Below are 27,132 nucleotides of genomic sequence, written 5' to 3'. Positions count from 1 at the left end.
TTCCAATCAATATTAGGGAAGTTGAAGTTACCCATGACAACAACCCTGTTACTTCTGCACCTTTCCAAAATCTGCCTCCCAATCTGTTCCTCCATGTCTCTGTTGCTATTGGGGGGTCCATAGAAAACTCCCAACAAAGTGACTGCTCCTTTCCTGTTTCTGACTTCCACCCATAATGACTCAGTAGACAAACCCTCCTCGACGACCTCCCTTTTTACAGCTGTGATACTATCCCTGATTAGCAACGTCACTCCCCCACCTCTTTTACCTCCCTCCCTATTGCTTTTGAAACATCTAAACCCCGGAACATCCAACATCCATTCCTGCCCCTGTGATATCCACGTCTCCGTAATGGCCACAACATCGTAGCTCTAAGTACTGATCCATGCTCTAAGTTCATCACCCTTATTCCTGACACTTTTGCGTTAAAATAGACACACTTCAACCCATCATACTGGCTGCAACTTTGCCCTGTCAACTGTCTAACCTTCCTCACAGACTGTCTGCACTCGGTATCTGCCTGTTCAACAGCTACCCCATCCACTGATCCGTGGCTCCGGTTCCCATCCCCCTGCCAAACTAGTTTAAACCCTCCCGAAGAGCTCTAGCAAACCTCCCGCCCAGGATATTGGTGCCCCTCCAGTTCAGATGCAACCCGTCCTTCTTGTACAGGTCCCACCTTCCCCAGAAGGTATCCCAATGATCCACATATCTGAATCCCTCCCTCCTACACCAGTTCTGTAGCCACGTGTTCAGCTGCACTCGCTCCCTGTTTCTAGCCTCACTAGCACGTGGCACCGGTAACAATCCTGAAATTACTACTCTGCTCGTCCTGCCTTTCCGCTTCCAACCTAACTCCCTATATTCGCTTTTCAGGTTCTCATCCCTTTTCCTAGCTATGTCATTGGTACCGATATGTACCACGACCTCTGGCTGCTCCCCTCCCCCTTAAGAATCCTGTGGACTCGATTCGAGACATCCCTGACCCTGGCACCCGGGAGGCAACATACCATCAGGGAGTCTCGTTCGCGACCACAGAATCTCCTGTCTGTTCCTCTAACCATTGAATCTCGTATCACTATCGCTCTCCTATTCTCCCCCTTCCCTTCTGAGCCACTGAGCCAGGCTCAGTGCCAGAGACCTGGCCACTGTGGCTTTCCTCTGGTAGGTCGTCCCCCCCAACCGTATCCAAAACGGTATACGTATTATTGAGGGGAACGACCACAGGGGATCCCTGCACTGTGCGCCTATTCCCTTTCCCTCCCCTGACGGTCACCCAGCTACCTTTATCCTGTAACAGGTGTCACTACTTCCCTATAACTGCTCGCTATCACCCCCTCAGCATCCTGAATGATCCGAAGTTCATCCAGCTCCAGCTCCAGTTCCCTAACGCGGTCTGCGAGGAGCTGGAGTTGGGTGCACTTCTCACAGGTGAAGTCAGCAGGGAAACCAGTGGTGACCCTCACCTCCCACATCCTGCAAGAGGAGCATGCAACTGCCCTAGCTTCCATCCCCTCTGCACTAAATTGACAACAGAGATTTAAAAAAAAAGGAAAACCTTACCTTACCAAACCCTCCACACAAGAGGCCTTTTTTTTTTGGTTAGAGGAGGAGGATGGGTGGGAGACACTACACGTGTACAGTTTCGGGTTTAGCCACTGCCCGAATATATAGGTTTACTTACCCAGCAGTCCCCTTGTCCGCCGAAACAAAAGGTAAGTTATTTTAAACTGAAACTCACCTTCCCAGCTGACACCTCGCTCGCACTATCGCTGCTTCAGAAAAAGCTGCTGCAAGGTTATTCCAAACCAAGGGAAGAGTGAAACATCTCTGTTCAACTTTAATAATGTACTCTATCTTTAAACCCTGAAGAACGCCCATTATTCCTCGACTAATGTAAGAGCTTGTATTTCTTTTGCTCGCTCCTTACAGCCTCGATTGAGGTTATTGTTCCTATGCAGATTGTGTTATGGGTTTAAGTCATCAAGTAGATACAAAAATTAAAACTCTACAACGCTAATGATATCAGCAGTAGTTCCCTCATAAACAGTAGACTATGGTACTGCTCAGATTTGATATCCAGCAGCTTCCCCAGCATGATAGAAAATTAAATATATCATATATCATGAAGGAAATAAATTTAAGCTAAGACTCTCAATTTCCATTCATAGATAGATGCATTGACCCATATGAGCTCATATTTTATTTTTCTGTTTTTGGTTGTGTGAATTATACCTCTTAGAATTTTTATTGCATTTTTTTCCTTCCATTCAGGTACTTGAGAAAGAATTACTTAATTCCAACCTTTTTGAACTTGTAGCAACAGTAGTAATTGATCCACCGAGTATTGGATTTAATATGGCAGACGTACAAGTGATGAAAAGTCTACCTGAAATCTGTGTGAGGCTTTTGAAAGTAGTGCAAAGATTGCCATATCGAGAAATATTAGAAAGCAGCATGAGAAAAAGAATTACGTCACAGAGGTAAGATGGGAAATGCTGTTCGAGTAATAATGAAATGAGTGATAACCCCAGTTGTAACTTGGCTTACAGCTGCGTAATGTATTAAATAACAACTTGCATTTAATAGCTTCATTAACATATTAAAACACTTGAAGGCGCTTCAGAAAAGCATATCAAGACAAAAACTGACAAGACACCGGTTTGTGGGGGATGTTTGGTTATAGAAATGGGTTTCAAGGATAGTCTTAAAGGAGGAGAGGGAGGTGGAGAGGTTTACAGCATGAGTTCCAGAGCTTTGGTGGCTAAAGGCAGTACTGGGGCAAAGGGAGTCGGGGATATGTTGTAGGCCAGAGGGCCGTAGAGTTTTTAGAGGGTTGTCGAGCTGGTGAAGGTTATGGAGATAGGGAGGGGGGCAAAATCATAAAAGAATTTGAACACAAGGTTGAGGCATTTGTGAACTGGGAGCCAATGCAACTACAAGAGTTAAGTAAGTGGGACGATGTGGATTAGGATACATGCTGCAGAAATTTGGATGAGCTCAGGTTTATGAATGATAGAGGATGGGAGGCCAGACAGGCGAGCACTGGAATAGTCAAGTCTGGAGATCAGGGAGGAATGGATGAGAATTTCAGCAATAGAAAGGGGCAGAAGTTCAGCTCTGTGTCAACTCAGATGCCGGAGTTCTTAACAGTGCAGGTCTACCAGTGACCAATGCTTCACCGAGATTTTCTTTGCTGTGCATGACCTGTTGCACTCTGTGGTATGTCCTGGATTGCTGCATGACCGGGCACACCACGCAATTTAGAGAGAATTTTTTTTAAATTCGTTTGGCAGATGTGGGCTTCGCTGGCTATATCAGCACTTATTGCCCATCCCTAATTGCCCTTTAGAAGGTGGTGGTGAGCTGCCTTCAGCACCAGCAGTGCTGTTAGGAAGGGAGTTGCCTGTGATGGTGGCCAGGAAGAGGGATGGAATTAGTAGTGAGTGCAGGTTTTACCACTACCCACCCCCACCACCTTGGGTTAGGAAGTGAGAATAAGCATCCAGGGTTCCCATCACTCTTGTGATATGTAAGGACCACTGTTTTGGTATGCATACCACTGCTGGAAAGACCACACTTCAGTTTGTGGAGTGAATTTTGCAAGATTCATCAGGCGATCTGGAAAAGGAAAACTAATGAGGGAAGGAGATCAACCTTAAGTTACTCTAGTGCATTGGCTGGTGCAATGACTGAGGAGCTCCATGGGCATCATCTATGGAAATGTTTGCAAGCTTCAATGAGTAGTGTGGATCTGAGGAGAAAAGTGAGGAGGAAATGCATGGCAGATATTTAAAAATATAAATGCTAGAAGTGTCAGGTAACTCCATTATCATCTGAAAAGTTGATTAACATTTCAGGTTGAAATCTTGCATCAGAACTTTCTTTTAACGAAGGTGCTGACACAAAATGTTAACCCATCTTTTCTGTTTCTAGTAATTTTTTCAGATTTCCAGCATTTGTCTTTTTTTAAATAACTAATGCTTTAATGTGTGTGACAGCATTGAAGATCTGTGCAGTGTGGATCTGTACAGTCGGACAGATCATGCTAAATGGAACTCCATCCTGTTGGCATGCAAACAACTCCACGAGGCTGGACTACTCAACTCAGTATTGAAGTGCCAGGTAATTTTTATATGTCGCAAGGAAACCAGTTCGGTGTGAACCCCACACATTTGTGAGACATTTACTTGTATGGAATCTAAATAATTCCTAAATATGCTTCAGACGATTGAAACAAATTGTATTTATTACTGAACCAGCACTTGATGATAACGTTTTTATTTATTCGTTCACGGGATGTGGGCGTTGCTGGCCAGGCCAGCATTTATTGCCCATTCCTAATTGCCCTCGAGAAGGTGGTGGTGAGCTGCCTTCTTGAACTGTTGCAGTCCATGTGGGGTTGGGACACCCACAGTGCTGTTAGGAAGGGAGTTCCAGGATTTTGGCTCAGTGAAGGAACGGCGATATAGTTCCAATTTAGGATGGTGTGTGACTTGGAGGGGAACTTGCAGGTGGTGGTGTTCCCATGCATCTGCTGCACTTGTCCTTCTAGTTGGTAGAGGTTGTGGGTTTGGAAGGTTCCTTTCGAAGAATCCTTGGTGCGTTACTGCAGTACATCTTGTAGATGGTACACACTGCTGCCACTGTGCCTTGGTGGTGGAGGGAGTGAATGGCACCCTATCCACAGTCAAGCGGGTCACTTTGTTCTGGATGGTGTCGAGCTTCTTGAGTGTTGTTGGAACTGCACTTCTCTCTTGTTGGAGATGGTCATTGCCTGGCACTTGTGTGGCGTGAATGTTACTTGCCACTAATTAGCCCAAGCCTGGATATTGTTCAGGTCTTGCTGCATTTCTACACGGGCTGCTTCAGTATCTGAGGAGTCGCGAATGGTGCTGAATTTTGTGCAATCAACAGAGAACGTCCCCACTTCTGACCTTATGATTGAAGGAAGGCCATTGATGAAGCAGCTGAAGATGGTTGGGCCTCGGACCACTACCCTGAGGGACTCTTGCAGAGATATCCAGGAGCTGAGATGCTTGACCTCCAACAACCACAACCATCTTCCTTTGTGCTAGGTACGACTCCAACCAGCGGAGAGTTTTCCCCTGATTTCCGTTGACTCCAGTTTTGCTAGGGCTCCTTGATGCCATACTCAGTCAAATGCTGCCTTGATGTCAAGGGCAGTCACTCTCGCCTCACCTCTGGAGTTCAGCTCTTTTGTCCATGTTTGAACCAAGGCTGTAACGAGGTCTGGAGCTGAGTAGCCCTGGTCGATCCCAAACTGAACGTCTGTGAGCAGGTTATTGCTAAGCAAGTGCCACTTGATAGCACTGTGGATGACACCTTCCATCACTTTACTGCTAATTGAGAGTAGACTGATCGGGCATTAATTGGCCGGGTTGAATTTGTCCTGCTCTTTGTGTGCAGGGCATACTTGGGCAATTTTCCACTTTGCCGGGTAGATGTCAGTGCTGTAGCTGTACTGGAGCAGTTTGGCTCGGGGCGCGGCAAGTTCTGCAGCACAGGTCTACTATTGCTGGAATGTTGTCAGGGCCCGTAGCCTTTGTCGTAACCAGTGCCTTCAGTCGTTTCTTGATATCACACGGAGTGAATCGAATTGGCTGAAGTCTGGCATCTGTGATGCTGGGGCCTTCAGGAGGAGGTGGGGATGGATCATCAACTCGTCACTTCTGGCTGAATATTGTTGCAAATGCTTCAGCCTTGTCTTTTGTAGTGATGTGCTGGGCTCTCCTGTCATGGAGGATGGGGATGTTTGTAACACAATGTCGTGTTCAAAAGCTAGTTGAGATTTGGATGGCGATCCAATTTCTTTTTGAAATCATTCATCTTTGCTTCCATTACCCTCATAGGCAGCGAGGTCCAGGTCATAACCATTTGCTGTGTAAAATAGTTCTCCCTCACATTCCCCCTGTATCTCTTGCCCAAATTCTTCAATCTGTGTCCCCTAGTCCTTGTGCCATCAGTTAGTGGGCACAGCTTTTCATTGTCAATATTATCTAAACCTGTCAGAATCTTGAACACCTCCATCACATCTCCCTTCAATCTCCTTTACGCCAAGGAGAACAACCTCAGCCAAAACAACCTAAGCTTGAAGCTAAAATTCTTTATCCCTGGAACCATTCTGATAAATCTCCTGGGCGCTCTCATCCAAGGAGCCTTACGTCCTTCCTAAAATATGGTGACCAGAACTGGACGCAATACTCTAGTTGTGGCCCAACCAGAGCTTTACAAAGGTTCAGCATAACGTCCCTGCTTTTGTACTCAATATCTCTATTTATGAAGCCCAAGATCTCATATGCTTTGCTAACTTCACTCTCAATATGTCCTGCCACCTTCAAAGATGTACCCCCAGGTCCCTCTGTCCCTGTAAATTGTGCCATTTAGTCTATATTGCCTCTCCCTATTCCCTCTGCCAAAATGCATCACCTCACACTTCTCCATATTAAATTCTATCTGCCACTTGTCTGCCCATTCTGCTAGCTCACCAATTTCCTGTTGCAATTGATTGATATCGTCCTTGCTGTCTGCTATGCCTCCAAGTTTGGTATCATTAGCAAATTTTGAAATTTTTCTCTATTCCAAAATCCAAGCCACTTATATATATCAAAAAAAAAGCAGTGGTCCTAGCACTGAACCTTGGGGAACACCACTGTCAACCATTCTCCAGTGTGAAAAACAACCATTTACTATGACTCACTGTTTTCTGTCCTTAAGCCAATTTCTTTTATCCAAGCTGAAACTGACACTCATATTCCCATGAGCCTGAATTTTGTTAACAAGCCTTGGTACTTTGTCAAACGCTTTCTTAAAATCCATATGGACAACTTCCATAGCTTTCCCTTCATCAATCTTCTCTGTTATTTCATCAAAAAATTCAATTAGGTTAGTCGAGCAGGATCTGCCTTTTCAAATCCGTGCTGGCTCTCCTTAATTAACTAAAACCTTTGCAAGTGCTTGTTATTTTTTTTCCCCCTGATTATTGTTTCTAAAACCTTACCAACCACTCATGCTAAACTGACCAGCCTGTGGTTACTAGAAATGTCCTTATCCCCTTTCTTGAATAAGGGTGTCACATTTGTCACTTTCCAATCCTCTGGCACCTCCCCCATATCTAGGGACGATTGGAAGTTTATGGCAAGTCCTTCAGCTATCTCTGCCCCCACTTCCTTCAGCAACCTGGGATGCAAGCCATCCGGACCAGGTAACCTATCCAATCTATGCACAGCCAGCCTTTCCAGTACATCCTGCCTATCAATTTTCACCCCATCCAGTACCTCCATCATCTCCACTTCTTCTGATCCATTTTGTCAATATCCTCTTTCTTAGTAATCACTGCTACAAACTCCTCATTAAGTATTTTAGCTTTGCCCTCTGCCTTGAAGCATATATCATCCTCTTCATCCCCAATAGGGCCCACCCCACCTCGAACTACCTGCTTATTATTTACATACTGGTAGAGTATTTTTGGATTCCCTTTTATGTTAACTGCCATTATTTTCTCATATTCTGTCTTTGCCAGTCTTATTTTCCTCTTAACTTCCCCCGTCAACCTATTGTATTTGGCCTGGTTCTTGTTTGAAGAATTCACCTGACATGCATCATACACCCTCTTTGTTTCATCATCATCTCTATCTCCCTTGTCATCCAAGGAGTCCTGACTTTAGTTCCCTTACCTTTCACTCTCGTTGGAATGTACCTAGCTTGTACCTAAAACATCTCCTCCTTAAAGATCACTCATTGTTCCATTGCAGTTTTTTCTGTCGATTTTTGGTTCTATTTCACCCTGGCTAGATCCCCTATCACCCCATTGAAGTTCACCCTCTTCCACTTTAGAAGTTCTGCTTTAGATTGTTCCTTGCTCTTAGCCATTATGAATGCCTTTTCCCTTGTCGCCCTGCAATTTTTTTCTGTTCAGATAATTATCCAATTCCCTTTTGAAAGCCACAATCTAATCTGCCTGTACCACATTCTCAGGCAGCGTATTCCAGATCCTAACCACTCACTGTGTAAAGAAAAAAAACCATTCCCTCATGTTGCTGTTGCTTTTGTCAGTCACCTTAAATCGGTGTCCTTTGGTTCACCATCCTTCCGCTAATGGGAACAGTTTTTCCCTATTTACTCGATCTAGATCCCTCATGATTTTGAACACCTCTATCCAATCTCCTCTCAACCTTCTCTTCTCTAAGGAGAACTGCCCAGCTTCGCCAATCTATCCTCGTAACTCAAGTCTCCAATCCCCGGAACCATTCTCGTAAATCTTTACTGCACCGTGTCACTTCACGTCCTTCCTAAAGTGCTGTGCCCAGAAATGGACACAATATTCCAGTTGAGGCTGAACCAGTTTTTATAAAGGTTTTCTAAAAGTTCTTCATAACCTCCTTGGTTTTGTACTCTCTGCCTCTGTTTATGGAGCCCAGGATCCCATATGTCTTTCTCAATCTTTCCTGTCATCTTCAACGATTTGTGCATGTATACCTCCAGGTCTTTCTGTTCCTGCACCCTGATTAGAATTATGCCCCTTATTTTATATTGCCTCTCCTCAATCTTCCCACCAAAATGTATCACTTCACACTTCTCTGTATTAAATTTCATCTGCCACGTGTCCACCCATTCCACCAACCATGTCTTTACCCTTTTGAAGTCTGTAACTTATCCTCCCCATGCTTCACAATACTTCCAAGTTCTGCGCCATCTGCAAATTTTGTAATTGTGCCCTGCACACCCAAGTGTAGGTCCTTTATATAGATCAAGAAAAGCAGTGGTACCAATACCAACTCCTCGGGAACCCCACTATATACCTTCGTCCAGTCTGAAAAACAACTGTTCGCCACTACTCTCTGTTTCCTGTCACTCAACCAACTTCTTATCCATGCTGTCACTATCCCTTTTATTCCATGGACTTTAACTTTGGTGACAAGCTTGTTATGTGATGCTTTATCAAACTCCTTTGAGAAGCCCATGTACACCACATCAATTGCATTACTTTCATCAACCCTCTGTTACCTCATCAAAAATTCAGTCAAGTTAGTTAATTATGATTTGTCCTTAATCTGTGCTGGCTTTCCTTAATTAATCCACATTTGTCCAAGTGACTGTTAACTTTGTCTCAGATTATCTTTTATAAAGGTTTTCCCACCACCGTGGTTAAATTGACTCATATTGCAAAATATGCAATGAAAATTCTTTGACGATGATCTATATAATTTGCAATCTGAGTTTGAGGTTGAGATACTAAATGAATATTTTGCATGTCCAAGGACTTGCTTTCCAGGGTTTTATATATGAAAGTCGCTTCTCATGTAGATCATTTGGCTAATCTCATCCAAGAATATGGACCAAATTTTGTGTCTTTATCCAGATCATGAGAATCATTTGGCACATGGGTCTGGCCACAAATGTTTTAAATACTACTGTTATTTAATACAGACTGGGACTCTTGGCCTGCAAATGAATTCAAAGCTTTTATCAAGTGTCTACAAAGGAATTGCACCTGGGGATGAGAGGAAATCGCTCCCATCGATAGACGTCAGCAGTAAGATGTTAGCAGATGGACTGTTGCAGCTATCATTTTCCCTTGGTGGGCAGGTCAGTGAATGCTGTGACGAATAAAAGTTTAATAGGCTTATAAGACTGGTTGTAATAGCAAAATGGAGTATTTTATCCATGGTGCATTCTTTTTCTTAATGTATTTTCTGGGTTAAGATAGATTCTTAAAAATAACTGCTTGGTTGCTGTGCAAATTACTGCACCAGCGCATTCAGTCGTAGAGTCAAACTGGCTGAGATGAGTCTCAGTAATCTTAAACAGGAACAGAAAATTCAGCATTCTGTTTATTTCAGGTTTCCAGCATCTACAGTATTTTGCTTTTGTCTGAGTATTCGTAAAACATTAATATACTAATTCAAATCTTGTTCATTTCTTTTGTTCTGTGATTGGCCATTGGAGTCAAAAAGTCACAGAATGGCCATCTTTTCCAATGGCCATTCACAGAACAAAAGAAATGAACAAGATTTTGAATCATCATATTAAGGATACTCAGACTCATTACATCACTTTGCTTGTGTTAGTTATCACTATGTAGCTTTATTTAATTATCATTGGAAATAATTTTTATGTTAGTACTTTCACTGATTGTGTTGTGTTTCACTGTTTGTAATTTTACTTGTTATCACTATTTGTGATATTGTGTTGAGTTCCATTAACTTCATTGTGTATCCTGATTTATAGTTTTATTGTGTTGTATTAGGCATTTTATATTACGTATCATTATGTAGTTTTGTTATGTTGTTAGAGATTACTATATAGTTTAGTTGCCTTGTTTTTATCAGATTGTTTCATTATTTTTTATCTTGGTGGTTGAGGGATGATCCCATTATTGAATTTTCTACTGCATTTACTATGAAGGAAGAACATTGAGAATTTTAGTTAAAACACATTTTGATATATACTCTCAACTCCATGTTTAAACCCCTCCCATCAGGTTTTCCCCCACCAACGGCAATGTAGTGAAATAGCCCTTATCAAAGTCATAAATGACATCCTATGTGTCTGTGATCGTGAGAGACTATCCTACTTTATCCTTGACCTGTCTGCAGTCTTTGACATGGTTGACCACACCACCCTCCTCTAATGCATCTCCTCTGTCATTCAGCTGGGTGGGACTGCCCTCACTTGGTTCCATTCCTATCTATTAAGTTGTATCCAGAGAACGAACTACAATGCTGATTTACTGTTCCTGCACTGTTAGCTCTGGTGTCCCTCAAGGATCTATCCTTGGCCCCTTCCCATTTTTCGTCTACACTCTGTCTCTTGGCGACATTATTTGAAAATGCAACATTAGGTTTTACATGTATGCTAATGAGACCAGCTTTACTTCTCTTGATCCCTCCATTGCCTCCGGTTAGTGACACCAATTGTTTGACATCCAATACTGGATAAGCAAAAATTTCCATTGTCATCAGTTCCCTCCACAAACTCCATTCACTAGATACAAGGCTACTGGTTGAACCAGACCGTGTGCAACTTTAGCATCCTATGTGACCCTGAGCTAGGCTTCTGATCATCACCAAGGCTACCTACTTCACCTCCTTAAAATCACCCATCTCCATGTCAGCATCAGCCTTTGTTACCTCTAGACATAACTATTAGAATACTCTGCTTGTGCTCCCACCTTGTGCCCTCTAAACTTTAGCTTATCCAAAACTGCTGCCTGTAGTGTAATTCTCACCAGGTCACATTCACCCGTAACCCATATGGTTGCAGACCTACATTGGTTTGTGGTCCGATAATGCCTCAATTTTAAAATTCATACCCTTCTTTTCAAATCCCTCCATGGCCTCACTCCTCTGTAACTTCCTACAGCGCTCCAAGATTTCTGTGCTCTTGCGCATCCACGATTCTTGGCGCTCTGCCATTGGTGGCTGTGCCTTCAGTTGCGAAGGCCCTAAGCTCTGGAATTCCCTCACTAAACCACTCTGTCTTTCTACCCATCTCTCCTTTAAGATGCTCCTTAAAACCTACCTCTGATCAAGCTTTTGGTCACCTGCCCTAATATCTCCCTATGTGGTTTGGTGTCCTGTGAAGAACCTTGGAATGTTTTACTATATCAAAGGCATGATATTAATGTTATTATACAAGATCAGTTTAGATTTGAATATGATTTTTTGATTGAAGTTTTTAATACTGCTAGGCAATGAAATTGAAACCACCTGAATATACTCTGTCTCTTCATCCCTGTAGTGTGAGGAGCTGGTCTCCTTGCTACTGAACACACTGGAGCTGTCCGTGCCACTGTCGGGGGCATCCCAGAGACATTTCGTCAGTTTTTCCCATGGTGAATACTTCTACACTTTGTTTCAGGAAACTATTAATGGTGAATTGCTTAGAAATCTGAACTCTGCAGTGACCCAGTTAATGAGTTCAGCAAGAGAAAACCCTAAAATGGTAAGTACTATTCAGATTAAAACAGTGTAGGGATTATTTTGTATAAATGGTTAACTCTAGGTAAAGGTGCCAGTAATTAAATAAAGCATCCTTTTTTCAGTATACCAGCAGATATCCTGTGGTGTTTCTCATTGCTGATTGGAGGATACCGTTCTGTAATGGTCAGATATGATGTAGTGCACAATATATTAAATGAAAATACTATTATGTATAGTACCAATGAGATATTTTGAAGTGTATTCACTGTTGTAATGTAGGATAAAGTTGACTCTGATTAGTAATAATTTGAGTATTGCTGAAAAAAGAGACATGCTGTTTCATCTTGCACTCTTCAGTACAGATACAAGAATGCCAAATTTTAAAGGGAGCAACAATTTATTCTGCATGAGAAAAGAGTGCTGATTGGTTGGCAAGTTGACTCGAAGTGTTGCCCCATGCTTTTGTTTAATTCAAAAAAGGCGCAACACATGTCTCTTTTTTTCAGCAATTCTTGAGTTTTGTAGTACCAAACGACTATTAGTATTAATTTGTTCCAAACTAAGACAGCTCCCATTGTCAATGATTTTCATCTATCCAGCTAACACGGATCATATTCTTGTTTTTTCTGTTAAATTTTTATGGTATTTTATAAAGGCTTCTAATGCATAGTCCAGACAAACCACCTACAAGAGTTGTTTATATTATCACATACCACAGGATCTGTGATGAGGCCCAGTGTAGTAATTTACAGATGTAAAAACTTTGTAAAGCCCAAAACCAGCCAGGAAATTGGGACATATGGATGAATTTTGTGGATTTTCGTTTTATTCATTTGGGGGATTTGAGCACTGCTGGCAAGACCCAACATTTATTGCTCATCCCTAATTGCCGTTGTTCAGTTGTCCACCACCATTCATGACTGGATGTGGCAGGACTGCAGAGCTTTGAACTGATCCGTTGGTTGTGGGATCGCTTACTTCTATCTGTAGCATGCATGTAGTCCTGTGTTGTATCTTCATCAGGGTGGCACCTAATTTTTAGGTATGCCTGGTGTTGCTCCTGGCATGCTCTCCTACCCTTCTCATTGAACCACGGTGGGTCCCCTGGCTTGATGGTAATGGTAGAGTAGAAAGGATATGCCAGCTCGTGAGGTTATAGATTGTGGTTGAATACAATTCTGCTGCTGCTGATGGCTCACAGCGCCTCATGGATGTTCTGTTTTGAGCTGCCAAATCTGTTCTGAATCTCTCCCATTTGGCATGGTGGTAGTGCCACACAACGTGATGAAGCATGTTCTCAGTGTGAAGATGGGACTTTGTCTCCATAAGGACGTGCGGTGTTCATTCCTACCAATACTTCCATGGACAAGATGCATCTGCAACAAGTGGAATGGCCAGGAGGAGGTCAAATAGATTTCTCCCTCTTGTTGGCTCTCTTGCCACCTGCCGCAGGCCCAGTCTGGCAGATATATCCTTCAGGACTGAGCCAGCCTGGTCAGTAGTGGTGCTAGCCATCGAAGTCCCCAACCCAGCATTTATTGTGTGCTGTTGCTACCTCCAAGTGGTGTTCAACATGGAGGAGCACTGATTTATCAGCCAAACGGGGGCAATGGGTGGTAATCAGCAGGAGGTTTTTTTACCCATGTTTGACCTGATGTTATAGGACTTTATGGGTCAGGAGTTAATGTTCAGGACTCCCTCCCGCCTGTATACCACTGTGCCGCCACCTCTGGTGGGTCCCTCCTGCATGTGGGACAGGACATACCCTGGGATGGTCATGGTGTGTCTGGGACATTGGCTGTAAGGTATGATTCGGTGAGTATGACTGTCAGGCTGTTGCTTAACTAGTCTGTGGGACAGCTCTCCCAATTTTTGCACAAGCTCCCAGATGTTAGTGAGGAGGACTTTTCTGAGATGACTGGGCAGGGTGATGCCTGGTGGCCGGTCCGGTTTTCTTCTTCAACTTTTCTGTCGCGGTTTCATACTGAGTGGTTTGTTAGGCCATTTCAGAGTCAACCACATTGCTGTGGATCTGGAGTCACATGTAGGCCAGACCAGGTCAGGACGACAGATTTCCTTCTCTGAAGCACATTAGTGAATCAGATGGGTTTTCATGACCATCATTACTGATACAAGCTTTTAATAAATTGTATTATTATTAATTGAATTTACATTTCCCTAGTTGTTGTGGTGAGATTTGAACTCATATCATCAAGTCATTAGTTCAGCCCTCTGGATTACTAGTGCAGTAACATTACCATTATACTATATATGTATGTATAGACATAGTCAGCAAAAAAAGGAACAAGGTATGGAGAGAGGTGTGCAGTGTTGAATTTATTGATTATGTGGATGCCATCAGATTTTTAGCCATTTCATATGCTGGCATTGAACATCTACAAAGCTAATTTCTTCTTTTGTATAGGTGAGCACAGTTCTGAATGGAATGCTTGACCAGAGTTTCAGAGACCATACTGTACGAAAGAAGCAGGGTATTCTCTTGGTCAATGCTATTCTTAGAAACTGGGCAAAACTTGAGTCGTGGTGGTCAGAAGGATGTAACCCTGAGAGCAAGATGGCTGTCTTAACACTTCTTTCCAAAGTCCTGCAGGTATATTGTTTACCAACAGTCTGTATGCCTGATAAATGTGAAGTAATGTAATTGGGATGTGAAATATTGAACCCCATGGCTGGGTGCCCTCTTTCAAAGGCATATTGTTGTTTTGGAGAGAGTGATGAGAGTGATGAGTATTAAGCTCCAGAAAGCTTGTTATGGAAGGATAATGCTGGAGCCTATATTTATGCAGTAACACTTTTATTGTGCAGAATAAAAGGATTACAAACATATAGCTCCTCACTCAAACCCTGCCCCAGTCTCAATGAGTGTCTTTTTTTTATAAGTGCTTAACTCCAGCACATCAAAACTAGCATCAGGCTTAGTCTAAGAGCCCAAGCAGTTTAATTGACCAACCAAGCTTCCCAATTGCTCTGTCTCTGCTTGAGCTGGGTCATCACAGAAAGATGATCTAACACGATTAATTAGAATGGGAGTAACACACTCTTAATAGGATTTTTGATTCAAACCTATTCCAGACTTGGTCTGCTTAATATCTAAACCAATATATTTAAAGGCCCCACAAGCCTGACTCCCAATCTTAAATTCTGTCTTAATCTTATTAATAACATTTCTCAAAATCTGCAGTACCACCCCATAAGAAAAGCATCAACATGCACCATGAAGATTCCTGAAAGTTTCCCTTTATGATACCAATAAAACATTGCAGGATCTGCTTTTAGTTGAACACAACCAATTTTCTTGGTTCTTAAAACAGATCTCACTGAGAAATACCACACCCCGGAAGCATCATTAAGGCCATAGACGCACTTCTTCCGTTTCCATAAATTTTCCTTCTATATCTGCTGCCTCTTTAGGTGGTTTCAGCAACACTTCTCTCTTAAAAAGTATCACCTTGCAGAAATATGGTTTTTATGTCGATGGATCTACACTCCCATGAATATGTGGCCAAAAGAGCCAAAAAGATTTTCAAGATTACCTTTCCAGCTGCGGGAGAGTTCGCAAACATCGGGATCACCTAGTCGCTCTTCAAAACCCCTCGCAACTAGTCTCGCTTTAGCCTATTAAGTTCCATCGGGAAGGACTTTCAGTGCAAATCCATCCATGTGAAAAGGATGGCTGTCCCCTATCTGGTGCCTCAGAATAAACTCCAAACTCTCTCCAACTCTCTTAATTCCTTATATTTTGCTTCTCTTATTAATTTATCCTTAAGTTTATTGGCAGCCACTAAATCACCGTTACAAGGAATTCTGCTTCTAGTTCTATTCAGAGACTGTTTGTTTCATTGTGGAATCTGTTCATACTACAGCCTCTGTTAGCACTTTGAGGTCTTTCGGAACTACTGCTAGAAGATCTCCCTCGCGCTTTATTGGAGGCTCTTTCTCCAGTAGGTGAGCGCTTCCTTACGCAAGAGTCACTTCCAGACCCACTATTATAACTTTCACTGCTCTTTCTTAGCCTCCACTCTTTCCACTCCTATGGCCCTCCTTTTATAATGCACCAAATCTCCTGAATTAAATTCCGCCTCAGATGACCTTATGATTCCTCAGAGCTCTGCGAATTTTCTCAGACCTCAGCCTTGATGAAAGCCCATCTTGCTGCATGTAAAGCATTCTTCCAGCCCATGGACTTTGCTTCTTGGCCATCATTTTGAACATTTAACCAATAATTAAATGTGCCTGTAGATTTTGCTGCATGTCCCACAATTGTTGCATCCCTCCATTTATTAGACCCCTCTGGAATATATGTCACCCGAGTACCTACTCAGGACAATTTACCTATGGATGCGATAGCTCTTTCCTGAGCATTACTATCCAACTCTTGATCTACCATATTCTGTGCCTCAGGATCATCATCACGAAACACATGAGTATTCGAGGTACAAGTTGCCTCTTCTCCCTCTATCAGCTGCTCAGATTCTGATATTTTGTAATCAACCCCAATTAATTGAGAGGGATGAACCTTAAGTTTGATTTCCATGCTTGATAACTACTGTCTTACCATCACAACCTGTTACCTTACCAGGGCCCTTCCATTCCCTGTGGCTCTCCTTTTATAATACACCAAATCTCCTGAATTAAATTCTGCTTCAGATGGCCTTGTACGATGCCTCAGAGCTCTGCGAATTTTCTCAGAGACCTCAGCCTTGATGAAAGCCCGTATCTCTGCATGTAAAGCATTCAAATGTGTAGGGGAAAAAAAATTGAACTAACTGCAGTGCATTCTAGAGCAGGAGGACTGTCACACAGTACAGAAGGTAATTTGGGATTCTGCCCAAAGACCAATTGATGGAGACTATATCCTCCAACCATCTGAAGCAAATTCTTCGCATGAACCGGCTATGCCAGTTATCAACTTGCAGTTTGGCTGATCAGCTAAGATTTTATGTAACATTTCATTAGTCGCTGTGTGATTCCTTTCACAAAGCCCATTGCTGAAAGGACTTTCAGCTGCAGTATTCATAACCACAACGTTCATGTTTTCACACATATCTCTGAACTCGTCATTGGCAAATTTCGCCCCCATTATTAGTCAGAAACTTAGCTAGTGCCCCAAGTCCAGTCCCTATCCATTTCTCCATAATTTTGTCGATAATCACCCTTTTGTCCTTGCTATTTATTTTTAGAGAAAGAGTAAATCTAGTTGCTAGGTCTAGAAGATGTAGAATAAAATTTTTCTTGTCTTTGTCCCATACCTTTAAATCTGTGGCAACTACCTTGTTAATCACCTGCCAATGCAAGGCTGACAATAGGACGGGGTGGTGGTCCTCAGATGCTTTTTACAGATTTTGTATTTTTCACTAATCTCTATTATCCTCGTATACTCTTCATCAATCACACCTGCATCTTTTAATGTCTGACAAGAAGGGTGAGCAAATTGTCTGTAACCTTAAGACAATTTGCCTTTTATCGCTCTGATTCATAATACCTGATGCCATCAATACTTGCAACACTGATGAGAAACATCAGGTTTTGTTAAGGGAATACAATAATGCCCTGACTGGATAAACTACAGATCCATTGACTTCCCAAAAACAATTGCCTTATCATACTCCATATCAAGTTTCATTTGTGCCTTTTTCAATGAAGGCTTATGCAACAGTAAAGGTATCTCACGAGAGACTACATCAGTGCGATAAAGTGGCTTATCCCAGCTATTTTATATGGAATTACTACTCTCTTCAGTGTGTTGTCATCACTGAGCCTAAAGCTGGTAGCACTTCTATACTCCTTAACCTTGCATCGATCCTCGCTACGGAGTGGTTACAGTGTTATCTGGATTCAGTCAGTTCCACATACTGTCGATGTGCAAGCAATATCCTATATAGCACAGTTAAACGAATCCGCAACTAACACGTTCATCACAGAACTAAAACTCCTTGTGACTAGTACAATTCGTTCAGATCTATCGGTATCTTCCTCTTCTGCCTCAGAATTCTCCGTGTTGTGTTTTATTTTGAAGACTCTGCCCCCCTGCTTAGGGTAGTTCATTGCATAATGATACTTTGAGTGAAATCTGAAGCACCTATTAATTGTTCCTTGGGCATTTCTGGGATTCATTCGCCTATGATTGCTGTTCCAATTCTTTCTTCCACTGTAATAGTCAGACCTGCTAAAGGTGCTTTCATCCTCATTCCTCCTGTCTTTAACTCTTCCATTGTACATATGCCTGCTTCCAGTTTATTTTGAAATCTAGTAAACAATGAGTCGTCCTCACTTTGTGTCACTGCAGAATGCCCTGCTTGGTCTACTAGGGCTGCAGGAAATGACTGTTTCCCCAGGAATTTCTTTAAGGTCATAGACATTTGATCCAACAGGGAGTCTTTGTCTAAGAACCGAACCCCAGTCAGAACCAGGAGCCTGTCCATAAGTGACACCCTAGCACAATCTAGTAACTTAAAAGCTAGCATTGAAGCAGAGATCTCTAAGTTGAATTTCCTCAATCTTTTACACAGTCTGTTAAAGTCAATGATGTATTCCTCCATTGAATAACCACCTATTTTCCAAAATCTATCAAAAATCTGATCATGCCTCATTCACATTCAATAGGTCATCTTTCTTGTAAATTTCATCCAAGAATTCTAACAGAAGATTCAAACCTTTATCAGTATCCAACTGACGACCATCCAGCTCACAAAACACTTTACTTCGGATTTTAATTTTGTTAGGAAGTGACAACACCAAGGCCATACCTTTTTTCCGCTTTGGTAGAAATGTAACCTGTCTCCACATATCCACTTCATTCTTCCACTGGTCATATGGTTCAGACTCCGAGAACATCGGAGGGTAATCAGACCCTGACAATTTACTCTTGCTTTCTGCCATATTTTCCACAACAGCCCTTGAGATTTTAGTTTTCTATCCAAAAAAATGTCCTCTTTTCCAACCTTCAGCTTTAGGCAGCCATCCTCTGCTACTATGTTAAACTCCAGAAAGCTCATTATGGAAGGATAATACTGGAGCCTATATTTACTCAGTTACACATTTATTTTGCAGAGTTAAAGGATTACAAACATGTAGCTCCTCACTCAAACCCTTCCCCCAGTCTCAGTGAGTGTCTGCTTATAAGTGCTCAACTAAGACTCCAAGTAACACCCCTCACCTGCATGTAATCAAACCATTAATACACAATTAACAGATTGACAATGAGAATGTTCCTAGTTAATAGAAGAAAATTGAAAAAAGACATAATACAGGTTTTGTTTGTTGTAAAAATAAATGCAATAATGGGCATGATTGTATTTAGCATGGTTTAATAAATAACCAGCCTCTATTGTACAGTGAATCAATCTCTGAAGAGCCGTGCAAACAACAATTTAAGGTAGTCAGTTCTTACAGTATTGGATAATTAATATTTACTGTTGCCACCTTTTTCTTGATCATGATCTATGAGTATACAATCGATCAAGGATTGGCACAATTGCAGTACTTGACTCATCTCTCATAAGTAAACAAAAATGTTTGTCTTGCATGGTATTACATACAGGGCATGAAGATGAACTGCACTCCATGTCAAGCATGGTTATCGTACAGATGATAATTGGACCCTGTGGGAGGTGCGGGGGAGGAGGGGAAAGAAAGGATAAGGTGGGGGGGGATGTGGAGAGGGTAGGACAAGGAAGTAGGTGGACAGGGTGGTAATGAGGAGAAGTGGAGGCCTTTTTTTTTCCCAAGGCAATATACTTCAATCCAGTTAATTTCCTCTATTGAGCCAACTGATAGCCACAATTTCATCGAATTAAACACTGGGAAGACTGAAGCCATTGTCTTTGGCCCCTGCCATAAGCTTTATACCCTTGCTGCTAATTACATCTCCCTCACCGGTAACTGACTCGAACTGAATCAGACACTTCTGAACCTCAGTGTCCTGTTTGACTCCGAGCTGAATTTGTAACACCACAACCTCTACATCACAAGGATTGCCTCTGTAACATCACCCACCTCCACCCCTGCATCAGCCCATCTGCTGCTGAAAATATTATCCAAACCTTTGGCATCTCCAGACTTGACTATTTCAGTCGTCTCCTGGCTGACCACTCATCCTCCAAGCTCTGAAAACCAGCTCATCCAAAACTCTGCTGCCTGTATTCTGCCCTGCATCAAGTCCTGGTCATCCATCACTCCTTTCTTTGCTGATTTACATTGGTTTCAGGTTCTCCAAATTAAGATTCTTATCCTTGTTTAAATCTCTGTAGGGCCTCATCCCTCCTTGTCTGTCTGACTACTCCTCAGAGCTGCCTGTTCTCTGACCTTGGCCTCTCGTATATCACCTCCCTTCACCCCACCATTGGCCGCCCTGCCTCAGCTGCCCAGGTTACATGGTCCCTTTCTTAAACCTCTCCATCTTACTCCCCACCACCCTACAATCCACCTATTTTTCAAGCTTTTGATTGGCATTCATGATATCTCTGACTTTGCCTTGGTCCAATTTTCCAATTGTTCATTTTTGCTGGGATCACTAGAATATTACAGCTCAGAAGGAGGCCATTCAGGCCAAGGAGTCTGTGCTAGCTCTTTAGACGAGCAATCCGGTTGGTTGCACTCCCCTGCTCTTTCCCTATATCCCTGCAATTTTTTCCCCTTTCAAGTGTTAACTTCCCTTTTGAAGGTTGCTATTGAATCTGTATCCACCACCCTGCAGTGCATTCCAAATCATAACCAGTCATTGCATTCAAAAGCTTTTCCTCATGTTGCCCCCGGTTCTTTTGCCAATTTTAAATCTGTGCCCTCTGGTTCCTGACCCTGCAGCTACTGGAAACACACTCTCTTTATCTAAACCCTCCAGGATTTTAAGCACCTTTGCCAAATCTCCTCCTAGCCTTCTTTATTCTAAGGACAACAACCTCAGCTTCTCTAGTCTATGCACATAACCGTAGTCCCTCATCCCTGGAACCATTCCAGTACATCTCAACTTAAAAGGCACTCTATAAATACAGGTTATTGTTATGGACCTGAATTCTGAATAGATTTAGATTGGGTTATTCCAATTGAAATCGCTTCACTGCTGATCTTCACTCAAACAAAGAAATTAAATATTTAATCAAATAAAGCACTATTATGTTTCTGCTAACTTGTTACTCTGACTAGCTTGGAAGATTCTTTTCCCAAGGAATCCTTTAATCAGATTATAGGATAGATCTATAGTATGTGTGCATAGTTTTGCTAATTTGAGTGTGATCTCTTTCAGATTGATTCCTCAGTCTCTTTCGGCAATGGTCATGAGGCATTTTCAATGGTATTCCATACTTATAACATGATATTGACGGACTCAAAATTAGCTTTAAACTTGAAGGTATTTCTTTCAGTTTTTTGTGAAAAGCTAAATAAATGTATGATATCAAAGTTTCTGCATGTCTTATTTAACTATTTTGAGGATGTGAAATCCCTTTTCTTTTTCCTTTGCAGTTCAAATCTCAAAGTGTCACTTACCACCTACAGTCACGTGATGCTTCGGTGCATGTACTTGTTAACCAGTATTTCTCTGTCTGTGCTGCTTTTCAGCTAGCTAATAGGAGCTGCACACCACAATGAATCAGTCACAGTTCCCTCTCTGATTTTTTTTCTCTCTCTTCAATTCTCTTCTCCCATGGAGAGGAAGGAAGTTCTCTGGTTGTTAGTTTCCAACAGTAGCATGACTGGGAAAATGAAGACTTTAAAACAATTGTGATAGTGAGAAGTTCAACTTATGTTAAACAAGCTGCTAAACTAAGAGAGATGAGGATTGATAGTGGGGGAAGTACAAGGAGAAAAACAATAAACCGGGCAACTAATTTTCTACCGATGCTTAGGGATAGATAAATAGAAACGGAGAAAGTAGAAGCACAAATCCAGTTATTGGGGTATTGTGTGGTAGCCCTGCCTAAACCTGGGTAATTTTGAGAGCTGAAGTTACTAGCATATGAGATTTTTTTTAAAAAGAAATTATAGGAAAAATAAGGCAAGAAAAATAGTGAAGGATTTTGACAGTAGATAGGGAGAAACTGTTTTCACTGGCAGGAGAGGGCATTGATGTAAGGTAATTTGCAAAAGAGCTAGAGGGGACCTGAGGATAAACAAGATTTATGCAGCAAGTTATGATCAAGAGTGCGTGACTGAAAGGGTGGTGGAAGCAGATTCATTAATAATTTTCAAAGGGAATTCGATAAATATTTCAACAGAAAAAATGTGAAGGGCTTTGGGAAAAGAGCAGGGGAGTGGGACTAAATGCTCTTTTCAAAGCTTTGCTCATTTTATGCTCCTGCCAGAGTAGGAACTTTTGTCCAGTGGATGAATGGAATTGAAGTTAACAGATTCTGAAACTTGCTTTTATTTTTGCAGACCAAGGCAGTGATTATACTACCATTTTTTACGCACCTTCCTGAAGAAAATCTTATAGTGCTTAGAAATGCTCTCAACCAGTTTGTAGCTGCCCATTTCCCTATGAAATCAGATGAATTTCCGAAGGGTACATTGAAGTACAACAACTACATTGATTGTGTCAAGAAAGTAAGTGCAATTTGTTGATATGATGCATATGTTTATTTTGTACTTGAGGGTGGGGATAATGATGAGGTTAATGCCTTTAGAAGAATTTGCAGATTAAATCTGTGGAATCGGTAAAAGTCTCAAAGGAGCCTGGGAGGTGGAAGACATTAATGAGTTGAAAATTAAGTCAGGAAGCTAGTACAATGAGAAAATAACGAGTTGCTAGCATTATCTGTTTTCAAAATGAGTTGAACCGCATGGTTCCAACATATTTTCCCAACTTCTTTTCCCAGTCCCTATTTCAGCCCACAATTATTAATGGCTCTCTCTCCTCATGAACTGTTGCGCAACCTTTGAAAACTAGTGTTGTCACCCATCCTCAAGATACACCCTCAGTTCCTCTGCCTGTGCTAATTGCTGTCCAATCTCTAACCTCCCCCTTTTTTTTCTCCAAGGCCCTTGCCCATCTACCCAGCAACTCCTTGTTGAGAATCACATTTCTGCTTTTTCCACAGCACTGCAAAGACTCTAACTGAAGTCACAAATAGCTTTTGCAGCCTTTCACAGTCAATGCCACCATTCTCCTCCAAGGGGTCTCCTCTGTTCTGCAGCTCTATTGGACTTACCTTGCCTGAATCAATTCTTACCTATCTAATCATAGCTAGAGCATTTCTAGCAATGCCTTTTCATTCCACCCTCACATCATTCTCCTCTGGAGTCCCCCAAGGATCCTGTTCCTCATCTATATTCTTCCCCATGGTGCAATCATTCACAGAAAGGAGGTCTGGTTACACATATATGCTGATAACTCCCAGCTGTACCTCTCCACTATTTCTCTCATCTGCTGCACCACCCCTGTGCTGCCAGACTGCTGTCCAACGTGAATTGTAACTTCCAAACATTGGGAAGACTGGTCCCAACTCAAACACTTCCTTGCTACTGATTGCATTATCCTTCCACGTCACTGTCTCAGACTGAACCAGACTGTTTGCAATTTTGTTGTCTTTGTTTGATGCTGAGCTTCCAACCTCATGTCCTCGATCGCAACAACTCCCTTTTTCCACTTCGTAACATGGCCAATCTCCATCATGACCTCTGCCCATCTGATACTGAAACACTCATCTCCAGACTCAATTGCTCAAGGGCTGTACTGGCTGGCCTCCCATCCTTCATCATGAAGGTCATCCTTCATAACCTCTCTTCCTTTGGCCCAATGTCTTGTCTTGTTTATGCGTCTGGAGCATACTTTGGAATATTTTTCTATGTTAAAGGCGCTATATAATTGATTTGTTTTATTACTAGCCTTACAATGAGTACTAATACCCTACTGTATGACTGAGGGAGTGTGCAGTACAGTTTGCAAATAGTGTTCTTTTAATAGGATGCCTTGTTTCAAATCTGCAACTTAATTAATTTGGAAAATTGGACAAAGAGTGAACTTATTATTTGGGCTTTTATTATTTGTTAAGGAACTGCTGAATTCTAGCTGAGTGCTTCTTCTTACTCAAGAGTCTTATTTTAACGTTCACTCGTGTTATTGATCAGATTGTATTCTTCAGATCACTAGTTATATTTTATGATTCATAAGTTTATTGTTGGCTCCAATTGGTGTGATTTCAATGTGTTTTTCAGTTACTGGATGCTTTGGAGCTATCTCAGAGTCCACTGTTGTTAAAACTTCTGACTGCAGTCCTGTGTCGTGATAGCAAACATGTCATGGAAGAAGCATTTCAGATCTGTTTCCAAAATATAGTAAAAAGGTATTAAAGGTTGTATACAATATAGAAAACTGAAAAATAGCGGGCTGTAAAAATGACAATGTTTAAGTTTTTAGCCCCATGACTTGAGATTAATAACACAAGTTCTGATATGTGTATGCTAATAGTTTATGGTTGCAGGTCTATTGCTTAATATTACATTTCTTATAGGTGCTTTAAGATTAGCATGTGACTGTAAATATCAATATTTGTTCTTAGCCTTGATCTTTTATACAATAAGTAAGCTTTTTGTTGGCAGACTTATTTGATTGAAAATAAGCACTTTGGATGGGCTACTTTTTAACCATACGAGTACGTCTTGGTCTGTTGTTATCTCCCAGTCCAGCTCTTCTCCCGTCATACATCATCTATAGCCAAAAGATTAGATGGGCGATCGGTTCCCAGGGTTGGACCTGTGCTATTTTGAACAGGCTGATAGGATGGAGTTAGGGTGATGACCAGCTTTTTTTTGTGTGAGTGGTGGTCAATAATAATGATATTTGGAATCTGGACAACAAAAGTCCTCTGTGGGGTCTGTATCTGACAGCTACAACCAAGGTTTGTAAAGTAAAATAGTTTTTTAAAAGATTAGGTTTGACCTGATGGATCATTTTCTTTGGGTACATGCAGCATAATCTGCAATTGGGGAGAAGGTATGAATGACTTTTGAGAAGAAGACTTTTAAAGTATTCCACAACCTATTGTTTATAGGTGCAGTCCCTATCCAGGGCCCTTCCTGGGTCTGACTTCAGGTTCAACAAAAATTGGTACAGAGGCATGATGGTGATTCAAGGTAACTCCTGATGATACACCTGGGTCAGCCCCATGCTTAGTTTTAGTGACCCTGCTGAGATACGAGCAATATTGGTGATCATAGGTGTGAACCTATATTGCTGCATGATAACTCGGGCTCCAACATAGAATCAGGGTCTCTCCACCTCATACATTGTGCCTTGGCTAAGAGTTCAGATTGGTATCCTCCTTCCAGGCCTCTAGCAATGCTTGTTTGGTAACTACTAACTAAAACAACAACTTGTTGCAGCATATACACCATGCAAGGTGGTTTCCACTTCTGACTTTCCTTCCATCTTTGTGCCTACCCTCTACTCAGTGACTCCTTGACTGCAGAGTAGCAATTCTGAACTCACCATGTGGGTACTATTCAAAAATATTAATCCAACTAGTTGTCGTTTTTTCTGTAGTTTTAAGATTGCGTTATGGTGTGGCATTTTCCTGAACAATTTGGATATGTTTATTTTTATTGTTGCATGGTCTAATAAAGAACATGTGTTCTTGTGATTTGCACTGAAAACTTAGATCTTTTGTTCAACTGCATTAGGGGTACCTGTGAAAAGCAAGTGGCCCTTCTGGAAGCTGCATTTGAGATGTTTGGAAATGAAGAATTGCTTCCTAATACTACTAGGCAGTTTGTTATGGACCGTTCTCTTCTCACCCTTATTACCCACTGCAGTCCAGATGCTTTGAGAGAGTTTTTCTGCAAAATTATAAAGGATGCCATGGGAATTGTACAATCTAGATTTGTAAAGGTAATCAATGACTCGTTTACCTTTGTATTGCAGCTTTAATTGAATTGTAATTAATTGTAATTGTATTTAAGTGTAGTTTAATTTTTCTGTTTACTGAGATCATTTCTGCCTTTTGGTATAGTCATTTGCTTTTTTTACAGGTAATTTAACGTAAGAAAATTAGAAAGAGCAACAGGAGTAGGCCATACGACCTCTCCAACCTGCTTCGCCTTTATACATACTTGTAGAAGCTCTTAGGATCTGTTTTTGTATTTTTTGCTTGTTCACTCTCATTTTATTTTCTCCCTCTCAATTTTTTGGTCAATCTTTGCTCGTTTCCAAAATTCTCCCAATCCTCAGGCTCAGTACTTTTCTTAACTACATTATAAGTCTCTCCTTTTGGGTGTCAGCCATGGCTTAATAGGTCACACTCTCGCCTCTTTCGGATGAGACATTAAACCAAGTCCCTGTCTGCTCTCTCAGGTGGATGTAGAAGATGCTACTTCAAAGAAGAGCAAGGGAGTTATCCCTGTTGGCTGGGTCAATATTTATCCCTTAGTCAACATCACAAAAACAGATTATCTGGTCATTATCACATTGCTGTTTGTGGGAGTTTGCTGTGAGTTGCCACATTCTCTACAGGGGCGGTACAGTGGCGCAGTGGCGCAGTGGTTAGCACTGCAGCCTCACAGCTCCAGCGACCCGGGTTCGATTCTGGGTACTGCCTGTGCGGAGTTTGCAAGTTCTCCCTGTGTCTGCGTGGGTTTTCGCCGGGTGCTCCGGTTTCCTCCCACATCCAAAAGACTTGCAGGTGATAGGTAAATTGGCCGTTGTAAATTGCCCCTAGTATAGGTAGGTGATAGGGAATATGGGATTACTGTAGGGTTAGTATAAATGGGTGGTTGTTGGTCGGCACAGACTCGATGGGCCGAAGGGCCTGTTTCAATGCTGTATCTCTGTAAATAAAAAAATATAAACTGTAAAAAAAAAATTACAACAGTGACTACTAATGTTCCTGCTATGGTGCAGTCTGGGAGCTACTGCGCAGGCCTTATTCCGGAATAAATAAAGAACGGTCTTTCAAAAAAAAGTAAGGGGATGGACACTGAAAAAAACTGGCTGTGCACAACAATTTAATTGTAATTGGTGACTACCATTCAAAAGTACTTAATTGGCTGTAAAGTGTTTTGGGATATCCTGTGTTTATGAAAGGCAGTATATAATTATAAGTCTTTATTTCATTCATTCTTCCTTTTAATCTAATACTACCCCTAATCTCTTAAATTAGCCATGGATGACTCACTTTTCCCATGGAGATTTTGTTTTTCAATGGAATATATGTTCTTTGAAAATTGAGATGTTACA

At 41.7% G+C, this 27,132-nt stretch overlaps 1 protein-coding gene across 4 annotated transcripts in view; it reads left to right on the top strand.

Annotated features, from left to right (window-relative positions):
• Window positions 1–27,132, top strand: part of prkdc (protein kinase, DNA-activated, catalytic subunit) — a 283,563-nt gene that overhangs the window by 82,708 nt on the left and 173,723 nt on the right. For all 4 annotated transcript variants that reach the window (XM_068031803.1, XM_068031802.1, XM_068031801.1 and 1 more), the window contains exons 33-41: window positions 2,275–2,483; window positions 4,002–4,125; window positions 9,451–9,609; window positions 11,764–11,967; window positions 14,371–14,556; window positions 21,208–21,312; window positions 22,338–22,505; window positions 24,117–24,244; window positions 25,581–25,788. In XM_068031803.1, the coding sequence (XP_067887904.1) occupies window positions 2,275–2,483; window positions 4,002–4,125; window positions 9,451–9,609; window positions 11,764–11,967; window positions 14,371–14,556; window positions 21,208–21,312; window positions 22,338–22,505; window positions 24,117–24,244; window positions 25,581–25,788 (1,491 nt within the window). The remainder of the gene's footprint in view (window positions 1–2,274; window positions 2,484–4,001; window positions 4,126–9,450; window positions 9,610–11,763; window positions 11,968–14,370; window positions 14,557–21,207; window positions 21,313–22,337; window positions 22,506–24,116; window positions 24,245–25,580; window positions 25,789–27,132) is intronic.

This window comes from Heterodontus francisci, chromosome 5 (genome assembly GCF_036365525.1).
Source record: "Heterodontus francisci isolate sHetFra1 chromosome 5, sHetFra1.hap1, whole genome shotgun sequence".
NCBI classification, from domain to species: Eukaryota; Metazoa; Chordata; class Chondrichthyes; order Heterodontiformes; family Heterodontidae; genus Heterodontus; species Heterodontus francisci.
This window is presented reverse-complemented; position numbering and strand designations above follow the sequence as displayed.